Here is an 18,547-nt window from a genome sequence, read left to right on the forward strand (position 1 = left end):
TGGAATTTGGCCAGAATCCCAGGGTTAATGCCTGTAACCTTATGAAAGCAGTGTGGGGTCTGTAACTTCCTCGGGTAGTCGGGGTCTCCTGTTCCCATTTCAGACAGCTGCCCTGCAGTGTCTCGCTCTGGACAGCAGAGCAGGTGTGGCTCTCCAGTGACTTACAGCATCAACTTCAACCACCTGTGAGGTGTCAGCCCCCATGCAGCTGCAGCCTGACCCTGCACAGCAGGAGGAGGTTCACCTGCTGGAGTAGTTTACTCAGGGCAAGCTTTGCTCTAGTTGACTGAGAGTGTTCAGAGAGGGCTCATCTCTGCACAGTGCAGTTGCAGCAGGGGGTATACATGCATTCTGCCATCCATCCCACTGCAATGATCAAAATATCAATACATCCTGTCCTCATTTCTGTGCTGAAAGCTGGGCACCTTCCAGGACAAATACCTTATGTCTGGAAAGAATAAGAAAATGAGTAAAGCACTTATAAAGGTATAATGATGATTTTTCTGTTTTGAAAAAGAAAGATAAATTGAGCTGCATTCAAAAGTTCTGGCCAATTAACAACTGAAAAAGGCAAAATCCCACTGTGGCCACAACTCACAGCTTGATTAGTGTCTCCTTTCAAGGTTTTGAAAAGTACCTTAGCAGGGTGTGGAGGGAGAAGTATAAATTATTAAAGTGTATCCTACAGCTCTCATTAATTCCCAGTCAAAGAAATGTTGAAAACTTAAAAAATATTGTATCTGCTCTCCGAAATGTTAACAAACTCCGCAGGACTGCGCTGCTCTTAAGTCAAGGAAGTTACCATACATCAGTGGCCAGCCAGCCTGACCCTCCTTACACCACCTCTCACGGGTCCCCTGTGCCCTGTGCACTGGGGGTGGCCTCCTGTGCTGGCCCTCTCCTCCCTCCTGTGCTGCTCAACTCACCATGGAATTCATGGCAAAGTGGTTGTGCTGTGTCTGCAGGTCCAGGGCGTGCTGGTAGCTCACACCGATCTCTGTGTGACTCTGCAGGAACAACTCTTTGTTGTGGCTGATCCAGTCAAACATCTAGAAGGGTTCATGCAAGGAGAGGGAAAAAAAACAGAGTTAGACAAGGAGGGAAACAGTAAGAGACAGTACAAAATATAAAAATCCTCTTCTGAAATATATGAGTATGCAACACAGCCAAAATCATCTCAGCTATGATCCTCATTAAAATAAACTGTTGTTGAGCAATGGAAGCATTGAAGCTATCACCAAACTTCACTACTAACAGAATGACAGGTCAGGAAAAAAAATTATTAAACTTGTTCCTCAGTAAGCTTGATCCCACAGTCTTTTCCTATAAGTAATAGGAATTTCATATATAGAAAGATGTCAGCAGAGGGAACTATAATCAGGGGTTGCTTCATTGACCAAAGATCTAGCAGTTCATAAAGCATTTTTAATTCACAAATGGACCAAAAAGACCATAAATATTACCCATGTGATTTTCTCAAACCCCTTTCTTTTTTGTCTATATACAAAGTTTCCAAATATTACATTCAAATAGCCAGTTGACTTCCTACACTTTTATTTCCTAGATCTTCCTAAATTCAAAGCCAGAACCGAGCCTATCTCCCACTTATTATTTTTGGGAATGAAGAGAAAAAAAAAAATATATTTTATTAATATCTATAGAGAGCACACATTTCAACTTCTTCCACTTCTAAATGTATTCCCAAGGAAAATGGATCATTCAGTACTTCAGACACAGATAGAAATATATTGAATAAAGCTGATGAAACTTATTTCTTATTCAAAAGCACGTCAGTGTGACATTTCAATCGGCAGCACATTCATTCATTATAAGCTGTCACAAGTCAGCTAAGAGATAGTGCATTTATGTTTAAGCTTGTTCTGTGTTGTGTTAGAGACTAAATGCATTCAAAGTGAGAACCTTTCATTCTTTACTCCCGACTACAGCTCTGCAGGCAACTGCAATCTCAAATCTCTTCTTTTCTGCAAACACTTTTTTTTTCAGGATCCCTTTAAAACCATGTTCCCATATCTCCATCCCAGTAAGCTGGGGAACTGTCCATTAATAAGGACTCTTTAATAATAATAATGATGATAATAATAACAACAAAACTCCCTTTACTCATCAAATCACTATAAAAGAGAAAAACTAATTATAGAGGCTGCAGAGGTCAGGTCAGTTCAGTCCCTGGTGTTAGAGAAAGTGTTTTAAGATAAAAAGGCAGTGATGCACCTTCTAAGTGACCACCTTAGGGTCAAAATACCAGTCCAGATCTTTGTTATAACATTTACAAGTCCTCCAGTAAAAAGCTGGTTTGTTCTTTAGCACTGCATAGCAATTTCTGACCTGTGACAGATGAAGAACACTCAGAGCCCCTGCTCTGTTGCTGTAGTTGCTCAGGGTCAGTTCCCCACTCCCTGTGGAGACGATGCTCCTCAGAGGAGAGAAAAGGCCCTGCATGGGTCACCTAAGATTCCCGCAGGAAAAACAACATTTCATGCTGAGCACTCAATCCAGCAAGGGACTGCTCTGCCGTACGGAGGGGATTTGAAAAAATAACACTGAATATCCCTTTCAACAAAAGGCAAATAAACATTCCAAGTGTCACCAGACACACTGCACTGACCTGGGTCCAAAAAACTGTCACATATGCCTGATTTCTTATTCTTTTATTTATGAAAATACACTTGCAGCTCTAGTGTCTACATCAGCCTTGCATTTTCTGTTGTATTTTCTGATAGTCCTAAAAGCCAAAAGCCTTTGGTTCAAGTTACAAAGCTACAAGTCTAAAGTAGTATCAATGACACAAATACTTTTCTACCAATGGAGCTGATCAGGCCTATCACCATTTTTTCAGGAAATATAAGTAAAAACATTTTTGCAAGGGTGAGGTCAGAGTTTTCAAACATTACTGACAATTAAACAGAATTAAATTACCTACTACACCTGAAGAGACATTTAAAGCTTTCTCACTGGATTCCATTTTCTCACTTTATGAAGATTTAATAAGCAACATTAGCACAACATAATTTGCTACGCTTGTGGGCTTAAAGGAAAAAAAAAAAGGACAGGAGAAATATAAAGGTAATAAAGAAAGGAAAATTCCATAACAACAAAGTTCATGTCCTAACAACAAGATTTTATGTTTCTGCGGAAAGACCAACAGAGATTTCTTGTAAGTACATATATGTTTGATGAGAACAATTTTTTTAATGTTTTAAACAATCTAAAGACAGTCAGGGAGAAGAAAATTGGCAGAAATCCACTAAAAATAAACAGTAAATTTAATATTTTCTGCTCAGCAAAGTTGAATCAGGATATTTTTAAGACAAATAATTTAAACAAGTAATCTATTGTTCTGTGGATAGGGAGCATTTCCTTTATCTAATCTATACTCATATTGCCGGATGAGAATCTAGCTTAAGTAAAACCATACTTCTCCCTTTTAATGTAAAATAATAAACTATTAAGAAAAAAAGAAAGTTTAAGAGATGATTTGCCTTTTTTTGTCTTGTTAAATCAACTGAAATATACAACAGTTTAAAGGATGTCCTTCAAGAATTTTGAGTAACACTGAGCAATAGACCTCAATGATGAGAAATGTAAGTATTACACAGTACCACAGCTCACAAAATTTCCTTGACAGTAACGGAATTTAAATAAAGAAATACCTAAAAATGGGGTCTTATTTGCTTTTGTGATAAAATGGATTGTGTTTTCAAGCATTTTTCTTTGACCAAAAACTCTAAAATGGTCTTAAACAATTTTCTCATAATAATATAACCCAAGTTGAGACTCTGAAAACACCAAATGAAACGTGAGTTATGATGGTGCCGTGAGTTTGCAATGCTTGGCCAGGAGGTTTCGATATGAAGGTCTGTCAACATTGTCTGGCCCGTCCCATATTAGCAGCAATATTTCCTGAAAGCTTTCAAGTGAAACTTGTTTTCCACATGAGAAACTCTGATGTTTCCTGTGTTCCTGAAGCAAGTGTGCTGCCTTGTTTGTGTAATTAAAATGCACCATTACGGATGTGAACGTGGCAATGACCCAACAACTGCTTTCTCTCAACCCTGCGAGGACTGCCCAATTTTCAAGGGGCTGATGTGGGCTCCTGGAAAAATGTTTGAGATCCTTTACAAGTAAGTTCCCCCTGTCAAAGAAATGAGTTTTTAGTACAATAAATATCAAAGAGTGGAAAATGTGCCCCATGAGATCAGTTTAAGCCAGATAGAGTGCCTCAGCAAACAGATTTTCTGTGTCGCTCTAACATTGCTATACAGCATTGTATCAATTGATCTCATCCCACCCATGAAAACAACTCTTAACAAACTTTGTCTAGTGATTATCACAAAATTAATGGATCTTTAATTATTCCTGTGACTTACTTCTTAGTTGGAGTCATGCTGACTGCCCATGAAATAATTTTGCTCTCAAGCCTTCTAATCACTCCTGCAGTCATGAATTCACACTAAACAGCAGCACAGAATAACTAAGATTGGACATTACATCACTGAAAACATGTGAACCAGCTGTCCTCAATGTCTCCCAGACTGGCACTTCTCCACATTGCTGTAGATAATCTGGAGACCAGTTAAGTAATTAGGAGTTTTCCAGTGACTGAGAAGCAGGGGGAGGGGTTAAGCACATTTAAAAAAGATAAACTTTCAGTGTGATTATCTTTTGTAGTCCCATTTCTAACAATACATAAAGAAAATGGAATGCATATACTGAAGAATGTTAAGTGCTACATCTAATTAAGGAAATTAGTCTTTTATGAGAGTCAGAAGAAATAAGCATGATCCAAAGGGTCTCTTCCCCATGCATTGTAAAGGATCTAGCCTCACTGTCACTAGTGATCATATATGCACCAGTAATTACTACAGATGTGGTCTTGAGGTAACTTCACTTGAGATTAGGGTATCAGATCACATCTCCAGCATCAGCCCTGCTGGCAACAATGAGTTCTTAACCTCATGTTTTGTCATGATAGTTGATGAGTTACTAGAAAATCCAGGTTAAGTGTTAGACCAAACAGCAGGTCTCAAGCTGGTCATGAGTAAGTCCTGCAGAGGCAGAATGTGACTCCGTATTTCCCCTGGATTTGTAACATCTGGCAGGCCAGTGAGTACAGGGTGAGAACAGCTGTTTGAGAACAGACAAGAAACACACAGATATGGAACAGCATGTATGCAGGCTGTGCACAGTCCAGCTCCACATCAGCTAAAATGAGATTTATAACATAATTTCAGATAAAAACCTCTGCTCTCTGGCTTTTGTCAGTGCCTGCTGAGGAGCATTAGCACTGGATTCTGACACACAGTGGTGCAGAACAGCACAGGTTGATGTGCCCAGCACATGGCTGGCAGCACACCCTATGCCAGCAGTATTGATGGGAGGATTACAGCCCTCATGGCCTTGGCAGCCAGTGAACTGAATATATTTATTAATGAAATTGTTTATACTTGCTGGAAATAACAAATCCCAAATCTATTGAACACCATACTAGTGCTGGAATTAATTATGAACTGGCATGTAGCAAATCATCTCTCTAAGTTATCAGCCATAGATATCAAACTTATATGGTTAATTAAGGGCAGAATGATAACCATTATAGCCATGTAATCTTGAGGAACAGTATGGGATACATATAAAGAAAACAGTTCCAAAGGGATATTCAGATCAAGTCCAATCACTGCATTTGGCAGCCAACCACAAGATAAAATTTCCTTTCATAAAGAGATGAAGCTCCACCTGAAAACTAGAAAAGGGCTACAGCTCAGCTCCTCCTATGAGAAGGAATTCCAAAAACTTTCTGCTCCTGTTACTGAGCTCTTTACATACTCTGATCTACACAAGGCTCATGTCCAGTTTATACACATTTTCTCTTAGGTCAACACTTCCCAATAAGTTAGAAAAGTTCTCCCAGGTGTTGAACATTTTCCAGTTAAACTGTGGACCAGGCAGGGTCATTGTCTCTTGTGCTGTTTGTCTTACTACAACCCAGCTCTTTTGAAGCTTAAGATACATAGCCTTCCTTTCTCTGCACTTATTTTAGTTCATGGATATCATTCAATCCCAACTGAGATCCTAAGGACTAACCCTAAGGACTTTGTGAAATGTTGATTTTATTTCTTTTTTGGAAATACTCCAGCTGACATAATTTAGGATAACTTGTGCAGTGCTTCTGGCATCAGTTCTAGAAAAGGAGATACAAAAATGGGAGAGCAACAGCTGCTGGATCAACGTCAGTACCTTCTGCTTTGCCTCACTATCTTTTCTCCTGGTAGTTCCCTGCACAAATACTGACAAAGACCAGTAGTGTTTATGTGATTTGCTCTGACAAGCACAACTCGGGTGATATTCTGAATAAGAACAAGTTCAAGAGCATTTAGGGAAAATATGAGGCAAGGTTTTGAAATCCAGGTAGTCATAAATGCATTCTCTCACCATGCCTCCATATACTGCTAACAAAGAGACAAAAAATGTTAATATAAAAGAATGTCTTGCCTGCATTTGTGGAGAGGGTAAATCTCTAAATATATGTCAGATGAAATCCCTATTAGATTAGTGCTCTCCAATGTCTTCCAATTTGTGGACCCCATAATTTTTTTTCAAGGCAAGCACTGTAGCCACTTAAGGTCTTCAAAGAACAAATCTGTTTAATCAAATACCTTTACCAACTACTAAGGAACTTAATATCCATGATTCACAGGTTGGGAAATGCTGGAGGTAAGCATACATTGCTTATTAAAGGGAAGTCCATTTAAGAGTCCATGTGCATTTTTTGTATTTTCAAAATTGTCCAGCCAGTGTTACCCAGAATAATCTACAAGAGAAAGTGGAAAGTTCCACTCTAAGAGCATCTACAGCTAAGCAAGTTCATTTTTATATGTTTCCACAATATAAACAAAATAATAACACACACATAACAGTAACTGCCAGAGTCCCTCTCTTGAGGTTTAAAAAGTTTCCAGCTACAAGGTCTATTCCTATCTCGTTAAGGGAGTTCAAGTATTCACAACAACTCCATTAAACAAAAATCAAGGCATATTTCTCACATCTTTTGCAATTGAATTTAGCCAGTATTTGAACAAAAAGAATACTGAGCAACAGATTTGTGGTACACACACAGTCTACACTGACATGCAAGGGCATGATCCAGGAAAGAATTGCATGTGAGCTAACTTTACAAGAGACAATCAAGAAACTCCCCCAATGTCTCCAGACTAGAATCAAAACTACAGTTTAATTGGAACCAGCCATATGTCTAGGTCACCTAAACGTCTGGGAAAGGCCAGCAGAAGTGCAACATGCCCGTGAAGGAACACATGGGAAATGCCAACAGTCAAAAGAATCAGGACTTCTACCTGGAATACAGAAAAACCCCTCCAGTCAAGTCTCGGAGCTAAATTCAGCAGAACAGAGGACTGAAACTGGCTGTCCAGGCTAGCTGGTCCCTCAGGGATAAGGAGCCAGAAGCAAAGACATAGCAGATAGAACAGGGGCCTCATTAACCAGAGCCAGTCTGACAGCCCCTGGGGTTTACAGCTGACAGCAACCAGATGTAAGCAAGAAGACATTGCACAAGTTCTGGTGACAAGTCCAAGCTAAAATTCTAAAGTCAACCAGCAGATCAGGATCAGGCCCGGTGAGGGTAACCAGGCTCAGACACAGCCCCATGGCCACATCACAGGTCCACAGCAATGAGGAAGGTCCCAGGTCATGCCACAAAATGAGTTGATGGACCAGTGTCTGGCTCAGCAGGGCAGGCCAGAGCAAGGCTGTGGCAAAGCTGGCAGTGAGGTTGGTTATTAATGTCCACCAGTGCACACAGGACATTTGCAGTAGGTTGGGTACCTCCACAGTCACCAGGAAAATGGCTGTTCTCAGGTAGGAGGATAGTGGCTCCAGAATAAATTTTGGACTTAAAGAAAACTTTGATAGCACATTTAGTATTTTTTCATAAACCAACAAATATTATGAAAACCATTTCAACAAAAAAAAATAAATTCCAATCTGCTGTAATTCCTGTTGCCTCTTCATAAATACAGCCTTAATTAAATCAAAGCACTTGTAGCTTTAAAATAGAACTCTGCATACATCTAAATGCTTTGCTAAGCCAGGGCCTAAACACAACGTTGTGTTTGTTTTTGTGTTTGTCTCATGTTTACAGATGGTGATGGACAAGCCAATACTTCTGCCAGATCTTTCCCTTTCACATGTGTTCGGCGCAGTCCACGGCCAGGATAAATTGGTGTCGTTCCAACGAGGCCAATTTACACCAGCTGAAGATTCAGACCCACAGCTGTATTTGTGTAAACCTCAATGCTGCATGAACACAGTTTTTCCATCATGAATATCTGTGTATATGATTCACAGAGTACAGTAAGTAAGGCTACAGCACATTAAATTATTCCAGACAATGGGCCCAACTGTCAACCCACTAGAAAATTAGCGAGATGTGTGACGTGACAAATAGCTTTGTATTTATAGTAGAGCACCATTTCCAACATACTCACACTGAATGTTCCTATTAAATGCCAGAGTAAGAGATCTGTGTATTTTTTTCCTGACACATATCAAGCCACAGCCATGCACAAAGTAAGGCATGTGATTCCTACAGTGTTGAATAGAGAAGTATGAATTTTACTGTTGAAGGTGGGAGAAAATTACAGTTCCTGAACACATAAACACAACTAATGACATCTGGGCGTATTTTATACATGTGCATTGTTTGCTTGCTTTTTGAGATATTGCACCTTTCCACCACACTTAGTACCATCAAACGCTCAGGCATTCCTGGAAAGGATTTTCTGTTCCTCAAAATGGAAATGGCCTTCTCTAGGCACAGATCATCTACAGAGAACTGCTTGCTGTCTAAGTGGAAATTAATACATTGATTGGATAGAAAATATAATCCTAAAAGATATAAACAGAGAACAGCCACATGAACAGAAAACACAGTGTAAATTATGAAAATTTCCCCCCAAGATGGGGATCTTCCTCTCAGTTTTCAGAAGAAATTTTCATTCAGTTGAAAATGCTGTAGGAGTTTGGTGACTTTGTTATAGACCCTGCTTCTATTTCTGGCTGAATGTGTGACATTCCTGTGATTCCAAATAGCTGCCACTAAGAACAAAACAGCCAGACAGATGTTTGCTGGTTTGTACAAGAATTGTGGCATTTCCCCTAGCAAACCCACATCTGCCTGAGGCCCAGAGAGTCAGCCAGGAGTAACCACAGCTTTAAACACCTGACATACCAAGGTGCTTCATGGCTGGTGCTGAGATCACTGCACAGCTGGAAAGCTGAGGATGTCAGCTTTCCACCGGGCTTTGGGGCACCCAGCCCCCCCAAACCCATTCCATAAATCAGCCAGTTCAATGTTTCCCCTTGCCTCTGGCAAACCTGTGCAGCTGGGAGGGCAGACAGTGTCTGCACCTGGTGAGGTGGCACAGGTGTCTCTGCAGCTGGCACTGGGTCTGACTGCCCCTTGGCAATGCTCCTGGATCTCACAAGGTGGCCTTCAGGGAGTCCTGAGCTGCCACCACCTACCTCCTACCAGCCCTGGCACCAGGGGAGGCCCCATCAGGGAGAATCACCACATGCCAGAGCTTGACCATGCTGCCAGAACATCCATCAGCCAGAGAACACCTGGATACAAGCTGTTAGGGAAAGAAAATGAGGGGTGCTGAGGGACACTGTGCTGGAGACACACTGTGGGGTCACACCTGAGGGATGAGTGGCCCATGTCAGAGCAGGAACCCTAAGGCACAACAGCAGAAATAAAAATAAGAATCAGAGACTAGCTGTAACAGCAGTGAAAACAAACTTATGTGAATATTATCCCTGACATGCCCCGTTGCCCACCAAACAAACTTTTGGTGGACTGAGTATAAACCAAGACAAAAATGAGGGAAATTTAAGCTGGTGAAAAGTATGTGTTTTCTGCAGTGTGTCCTGCTTTTTCCTTTCAACACCCAAATCAAGATGAAAAGTTTGTGCTCATAAGCTTTAAACCCAGCAAAGTTCCTCAATTCAAGACTGTTTTGTCTGTGACACCTCTTCAGCACCTGTGCAGGACATGAGGCATCCAGGACTCTGGTGCCAAATAATACAGAGGGGTCTTGCAAGACATAAGGGTTCAAGAAAATATTTCTGAATTAGTTTCTCTGTAATGTGCACACTTTGTAAGAAGAAAAGTCAGGGACACCTGGTTTAAAATGACACTGGATACTTCTGGAAGCTATCCACAGACCATGCTCCTGGTTTTTCCTCTTCAACCCTCACCAGAGAAGACAACCTCTCAGCTGTTCACCCACCTTTATCTGTTCCCTATAAATAGATATGAAGGGTAATTTAAGACACGTTTTTAAGACCCCAAGCTCTGCCAAGTGTGGGCCATTGAAAGCATTTCAGCCAGGCCAGGAAGACATTAATTTAGAAATAATCACATGGCTACATATAAAAGATGCTGCACAATAAGTCTGTGAACCTCATGTACAGCTTAATTACATTATTTCCTGACAGCTAGTCTCTTAACACCTAACCTTTTTGAGGATCAAAGCAATAAAGAATAAAATAACAGCTTTCTCATCTTTTTCTAAAAGTGTGGGCTTTCTTGCCCTCTAGATCATTTGGATCTTCTCATCTTCATTAGCTAAACCAGAACTTTGTGGTTAAAACATGCTATAATCATCCTTAAAAATGAGTTTTAATTTTGTTCAGGTTCCAAAACTAATTTTTGTGCTTTACTGATCAGAGGAGCAGTCCTGTGCCTCCCAGAGGTGCCAAGTCGTAGATGCTGAAACAGTCTCAAAATGCTCCCTATCAAAATTGGCAAGCGAAAGAAAGAGGAAATTTCTGCAAATGCAAAAATATTCCATCAGAACATACTGCATTCAATTATTTTTGGACCCATTCTAATGCTCAAGGAGGAAGCAGGAGGAATAGTAACTGCGTATCCAGTGTCGGCGGCAGGAAACTACAAATAGCAGAGCACACCATGTTCCAGTTCCAGGCGCAGCGGAGCCGCTTCCTCACAGGCAGGGACGGGCAGCGAGGAAAACAGAGCAGGAACTGCGCCATGGCTCGGGCAGTGCTGTGCCCCTGACCCTCCGGGGTCACGAGCTGTGCTGGATGCTCCAGCATCAATGGGACACAGCGGCCCCAGAGGCTGTGACTGTGCCACAGGGCACGCTCAGCATCAAGGAAACGCGCAACTCTTCCTCACCCCGAGCCGCAGCAGCCGAGTGAGGCGTTCTTGCTGTTTTTACATTCCCATCAAAAAGATCAGGTTCAATTCCAAGTGCTGTGGAGGCAACATATTTATCTTCCAGTAAAAGAAAAAAACCCCAGCGGATCTGGCAGCACAGGGCAGAATGAATTAATAGAGAAAGAAGGAAAGCACTGAGATGTTTATTTTACACATAGGATTGGGACTCCCACTGCAGGACAGGCTTCCTGTGCGACAGGAGGCAAGGCAGTTAACCCCTGTGGCTTTTAATTCACAATTTTTAGCTTTGAACTATGCATCCTTTGCACTTAATTTCGCTGCTACAGCACCAATCCACTCAACAGAAATCAGTGTCTGGCAGACGATTGCCCTTCCTGATGGACAGCTGTCCACATCTGAAAAATTAGCACAAATGCCTTCAGAAGATTCTTGTGTTCTTTGTTTCTGGAGTCTGAACTCGGGTCATGGAAGTGTTAAGGGAGGAAGTTTGTACCCTCAGAGCTCTTAACCAGCAGCAGCAGACTTGTTGCAGGAGAAACAGAAATGTCAATAGGAGGCTACAAAAGGATCCTGCCCCTTTGCCACAGAGAAAGAAGTGATGGGTACAGCAATGGAAGGTGACATTCACCACCAGAATAACAGCCACAAGGAAGAGAATTTCTGATATATATATTTACCCTGATCCCTGCATCGCTCTGCTCAGCAGGCAAGGCAATCCCACACTTCCTCAAACCAGATGGCAAAATGGGTTTTGTAGATACTTTCAGTTGTAGGAGTAACACAAAGCAGTCGGTGTGTACTTGTGAATTTGTCCTATGGTTATTAGCTTTGTCTCCAATCTTTCTACTGATGGATGGAAAGGCAGAAAAGCAAACGTTCACAATGCTATTGGCACACAAGAGAAAACCCCCTGGTCTTGACTGATAAATAGGAAAATGCAGGGTACAAGCTTGACAGGGTGGAAAAGCTGCAAGCTCCTTTGGAACATCACTAATAATGAAGGCTTTTTTCTTTTACTGTCCAATTAGCAGAAATGAGTTCTTTTTGTGATTGGAGGAAAGTTAATAACTTCTATAATGATCTCCTGATCTTGCAAAAATCTAGTGGGTATTTTTTTTTCCTACAGGTACAAAGAACAGGATCTTATTAAGTGTGACCAGCAGTGGTCAAATGAACACTTCCCACAGAGCCCACCACGATTACTTCTCGCTCTGACAACTCTTCACTTTAGATTGGGGGCAACAAATTGTGGATGCCATTAGCAACCTGTCAGAAGGCGACTTCCGATTAAAGCGAGCAGATGTCAGCTCGCTGCATCTTTAATTCAGAACTGCAGCCTGCAAAGACAGCAAGTGCCAGCATGCAGGTTCTGAACTGAGAGACGCAGGCGATGCAGGATTCATCCTCCTCTTGAAGATAAAGGGGTTTGCAAGTAATTTATTGTTCTAGATGCTGAAGATTTGCCCCCACAGCTCCCCAGTGATTCTTTGGTGCCCATGGGAGGAAATGGCAGATTTGACACAGTTTAGCTGTCACTCTCAGAGCCTTCCAAAAGGGAAGGTGATGATCCCACTATGAAATCTCTTTAGCACATGACATCTACACTCACAGCATCACAAGGAACTGTCATCACGCTCTGTGCACAAACACCCCTTGTTATAATGTTTTTTCTGCTTCTAGGCAAACTCTGTTCTTTTATCTGGTGTGTTTAAAAAAAAAATAAAAACTTCTGAGACCAGGTAAACCCAGTAATACAGGAAATCCCTGAGCCTGTTATGCCACAACTGAGCTTCCAGAAAATATCAGTACATCATACTGTTCCAGTTCTGATCCAGCTGCATTAGAACACCTCATAGTGGTTCACCCATAACAGCAAGTACTGATGTGCTTCAAGACAAAGCAGAAGCAGTACTCACTAGCAAAAATTCAATTATTTAAAAATGCTACAGAAAAGAAACATGATAAAGAACACATTTGAATAAACACTGAAAATTAATTAAAACCTGCTACAATAGATTTATTGCAACATGCTTTCAATTCACCTGTTTATTAGAGCCTCTTTTGTTCTAGGAAGTGTGAAGTAATTAAATACAAGTGATTAAAGCTGGCATAGATTCATCTGGGGAAATACACAGATTTTTAAGAATAGATATACAGTTTCCCCCTTTGATACGAACTTCCCATGTTGATCCTTTGTCTGTCCTTGATTGATGCTATCAGAAGAGTTATTGCTCAAAACAGCTTAAGTGAAGCAGAATATTCCCAGTATTTGCCAAAGCAACCCAGATCAGCTCTGGATATACATATGTATTCCACAGGAATGTTTTCATACCCTTACATCTCCGAGGGCCATTTTCAACTAAAAATTTGCATTTCTTTGTTGGAAACAACAACATCAGAGTCAAATTCAGGATCTCACTGCACTAGATATCATACAAGCATGTACTCAACTGTTTATTTTTTATGCACCAGCTCAGTCTCAATTCAAGCTTCCTTCCCCTATCACCTATATAATCATCTTTCCAACATTTTATGGTCTGATACTGCAAGATGGTGTCTGCCAATCCAACAAGTAAGGAACCTATCTGCACTTATTTTCTGTGTTCTGCCTGTATTAGAAATGATGTGTCAGAGAAAACATTTCATGTTGAACATGGGGCCTGCCCTCTGCTGTTTTAGTTTCAGAGTGGGCTTAAGTACAAAGCATGGGATGAGATGATGACCTTCTATTCACATGGCAGCTTATTTTGGCTGATAGCTGATTTTCCTTCCCAGCAGTGGCATCCCAGGCCTGATTTTATTATGAACAGTTGTCTAGTGAGAATCTCTATAGCAAGAAAAAGGCACCATATGCTAAGGGAAACTTCAGATTATAAAATAAAGCATTTTTCACTGGCAGCATGGGAGAGAAGATACCAGATTTGGAAACAAGGTTTCAGGAGAGAACAGACACTACGTGCTCTCTTTGAGAGTCCATTGCATAAAAAAAGACAAAGATGTTAAGGCAAATTAAAATACTTTGACTAAATTCAAAGACTCTTGAGCAATGTCTATTCCAGATCCATAAATGTAGAGATCTGTTTATTTATTCTGTACAATAAAAATAAGAACCATTTGTGTCAGGAATTGATTTCAAAGCTCTTTATTCATATATCAGGACCCTTGCAAGCCCTGGCAAATCAGGCTGCCCATAATGTTGCAAATATGAACTAACACAGCTGGAATCTTGGGATGGAGACACCAGCACAGACAGATGGAGACATGGTCTCGTTACCATCAGTGGGTGGCCATGGGTGACCCTGCCAGCAGCAGGGCTGGAGCCAGAGCCAGCAGCTGGTACCAGGGAACGCCACACTGCTCCAGCTCACTCAGGGCTGTCACTGGGCGCTCTCATAGAGACCTCAAGTCCTTTACAGATTTCAACAGCAGCTGAAACTTTCTCTACTTTACAAGACCAGGCCTCTGTGCTTTTAGCAGACAGCTCAGGGAGACTTCCAGCACCAAAATGCAACCAGATGAGGGCTACAGCTAAAACTAACCTGAAACCAAGTTGTTCTTTCACCTGAAGAGAGAAACAGTTGCTTTGGGCTGAGAGGGGTAGGTATCACCAACAAAAACTTTTTTTCTGGAATTATGGGTAAGAGATTTCATTTATGCTCAGCAGTAAATTCTTGCTTACTCTTATAAAGCTCTCTGCAAACGTGTGGTTGTTCACAAACATGGACAGGCAGTTTAGTGCCTTTCCCAGGCAGTATCTGTACCCCAAGGCCCTATCCTTTCTCTACACAGACACTTGAAATAGGTTAAGGATGACAGAAACATGCTTAAATTAATCTCACTTAGACCCTCAGTCAAATCTCTGCAGAAGACACTAAGCTTATTGACTCCTTTTATAGCAGAAGTCTTATGGAGACCTCAGGTCTAACAGCATCCCCCGTGTTCAAAGTCTCCAGGAAATCTCCTTATTGCAATGCTCACTCACAGTGATATTCATGGTAAAAGCACTAAGATGGAAAATCCAGAGCATGCTGAGTTCTGCACACCAATTCAGCGCTCACGTAACTTAAATGAAATCTAAATCCTATACAAAAATCCATGTCTAATCCATTATTATCATGCCTGTATGATTATTACTGTTAACTGCTAAATACCATTCATTCAATACAAATCCTTTCATAGTCAAACAGCACATGGGGCATATGTACTTCAGATGTGCTCTCATTATTAATCTTGACTGTGGTTCTGTCTCCTCTTAATGCACTTCCAGCCTCCCCCCCAGTTCTAATTAACCACCTCCCCAGAACTCCTTCATTTTTTATTCATTTCACATATGAAAGGTTCCTCTGTCACCTTCTCAGAACTCTCCTCATAGCTTCCCATTCTCACTCCCTGGGACAGATCCCTCTCACAGTAACTGTAAACCAATAATTCACATGAAACCTTGGAGGCGATTGTATATATGGCACATAACACAGATCAAAGAAACCAAGTGCTTCCAGCAGTGAAATAAGAGAGGGGAAATGGTCCTTCACTAAGTGGATTTTATCTCAGTCAGAGGGGACTGTCCCAGGTGCTGGGCCTGGTGGAATTATGCAAGTCCTTAAGGGTTAATATGACATGCTGCAAACAGGAAAACTCTATAAACTTGCTTTATGCATCACTTCAAGGGTCTTTTGACACTGCTAAAAGAAGAAAACTTAGAGGTGATGTGGAATGTAAAAGAAAGTAAAGCTGGTTTTTAATATTTCTTATACTGCTTTTCCAGAAAGTCGGTTAGGACCCATTTCTAGGAAATGCTTCCCTTGACTAAAGGAGCAGCTACAATTGCTCTGCTTAATGGACTGCAATAAAATAAGCTGCCTCCTATTAGCAAGAAGGATCATATCATCAGATTTGTAATGTATTTTATTACATAACATACAGCATCAGAATTTTCAAATGCAGTATGTGGGGAACTAATGTAGGAAACAGTTAAAGTGGGTGTCATATAATCACAAATGTACTGATGGTTTCCTTTCTCTCAAACATGTAGATAACAATGTTTCTTCTTTAAAGTCATCTTTTCCCACCTAAACCACACCATGAATTTCCACATTTTGTATTCCATTATCCATCAAATCATTTTTAGACAAATAGTAGCTTGCAGAACATTCCTTCCTTCTGAGGAACATGAACCCTTGGCATGTGTAATATTCCAAAACCTGTATGAGCTTGGCTCAAATACTTGGATTATTCTTGGATGTTCTTCTCTCCCACTGACTTTGCTGTTGAGCTGGAGCTTCTCTGTATTGTTCTAGACTAACTCTGCCTGGTGTTAAGTCATGTTCTAAACTAGGAACTCCTAAATTTCATCTGGCACTTCAGAATGGGTATACTTTTAGTTAATGGGTATAATGTTCTTCTACTGACAATTAATAGGAGTCTTCCCAATATTTTCATTAGGAATTGGAACTGGACACTCGACAGGAGTCAAGTACAGCTGATATATCTGTGATTTTCCTCCTTGAGAAATCAAATGTCACATTCTTTATTTCACTCCATGGGGGCTGAGTTTAATAGCACCTACTCAGTAGAATAACACATCAGTTCCTTATTTAAGGAGACCTGACTGAGGAAGGGACCAGAGGTGGGTGTGAGAAGGAGAAAGGCAGTGTCTGCCCAGTGCCATGGTCTCACTGCCCACACTTGCACAGGGAGAGGGATGCAGAACTGCTGCAACTGTTACTGCACCCTATTCCTCTGAACCATTTTGCTTATACCCCCCTCCAAACTTGTCTCCTGTCTATGAACTTTGCATTGTTAATCACATTCCCATCACTCCTGCACTCACTGAAATCTTTCTGTTGCTCTGGGCTGGTCACATCAGCAGGGAAATGGGAGCTACAGCCGCTGTGGTGTAGGAGCTGCAAGTTATCCATGCTTTCCGCTCCCTGTCCCCGCAGCCACCGTGCAGCAGCAGAACCACAGCAGCCCCAGCAGCCTGCACAGCTCCCCAGCGCCTGCTCCACAGGGAAAATCACTGGCAGAGCCATGTTTTTCAAAGGGAAGCCTTGGTTTACACGGGGCTGATGGTTTTGACTGTAAGCCCGCTACTTCACTGTTCCTTGAAGACTAGATGTGGCCTGTGGTTTGCCACTAGACTTTCTACAAAGCTGGCCTGATCCAAATAAAATGTTTCGCTCACCACAAGCTTACAATGAAATTCACTCATGGCATGTTCTAACTTCATCTTTTGGAGCTCGCCTTTGGATAGTGGACTGTGTAGGAAGTCAGGAAGCAGAAGGGGAGGTGAGGACAGAGAGAACACACCAAGCCCCCTCTGCCTCCTGTTGGGGCTGAGCCCCACAGTGTTAGAGCAGCTCCTTGCTCTGCTGTGAGCAGCTTACAGCACAGACCCGCAGCTCAGTCCAGATGGTGACTGTACTGTTTATACTTAACATGAACAACGCTGATTACATCATGATAGATGTTTTTCATTCACATACATGTTGGGGTAGTAAAATTGGTGTGGAACCAACACAGAATGATGTGGAAATTCCTACAAAAGTCAAATTGGGTGCCAGTTACAAATGATTTCCAGAAAAGCTGGAAAGTACAGAGTGTAAGTATAATTTTTTGTCTTTTTTTGGTATTTATTCAAGTGCAAAACATGTGGACTCTTGCCTGAATTCTTCTCCCTGTCCAGATTTCCACCAACCAAGTATCATTTCTCAGATAGTTCTAATACTTGGATCTACACTGGTTGTGGGTTTTTTGTTTCAAACAATATTCAATTTAGACCGGGACACATTTTTTAATGTTACTTGTGACTAAAAATATTTTCCGTGCTACACAGTAAAAGTGAAGCCTCAGTTCTAGTCTCAAAATTATATGTATGTACATAAGTATTTCTCCATTAGCTGGTGAGGAATAAATTTGTTGAACAGTGAGGGTCAGGGCTTTGCCAGCAGCTGAAATGTGTTATTTATCAGCAGATCATTACAGTCAGCACTGCACAGCATGTGAACTTCCTCACACCCCTCTGCCAAAGCTCCCCACATGGCTGACCTGCCTTCTGACTTGAGCTTCAAGGAGCTCCCAGTCTCCATCTGGAGATTCAATCTCACTGCACTGCTGGTGCCTATGTGACAGCACCACTTTTCCTTCCCCTTGGCCCCAGTACAGGAAAGTAAAGCCCTAAAGGCATGACTTGGGGACAAAGTTTCTCTACTGAGAGCCCTGCTCTCCCCCACTGATTTGAGTGGGAGAAGCTCAGGCTGTGACTGCCACCCCCTCTGTTTATTTTGGCAATTATGAGAATTGTTCAGC

The 18,547-nt window shown here is 41.5% G+C and overlaps 1 protein-coding gene across 11 annotated transcripts in view; it reads right to left on the reverse strand.

The window, feature by feature from the left end:
* KALRN (kalirin RhoGEF kinase) overlaps nt 1-18,547 on the reverse strand; it is a 474,021-nt gene that overhangs the window by 258,151 nt on the left and 197,323 nt on the right. For all 11 annotated transcript variants that reach the window (XM_088058776.1, XM_088058771.1, XM_088058767.1 and 8 more), the window contains one exon: nt 927-1,049. In XM_088058776.1, the coding sequence (XP_087914902.1) occupies nt 927-1,049 (123 nt within the window). The remainder of the gene's footprint in view (nt 1-926; nt 1,050-18,547) is intronic.

This window comes from Pseudopodoces humilis, chromosome 8 (assembly GCF_049639895.1).
Source record: "Pseudopodoces humilis isolate 2021_Gansu_Grassland_sample_001 chromosome 8, ASM4963989v1, whole genome shotgun sequence".
In the NCBI taxonomy this organism is placed as follows: Eukaryota; Metazoa; Chordata; class Aves; order Passeriformes; family Paridae; genus Pseudopodoces; species Pseudopodoces humilis.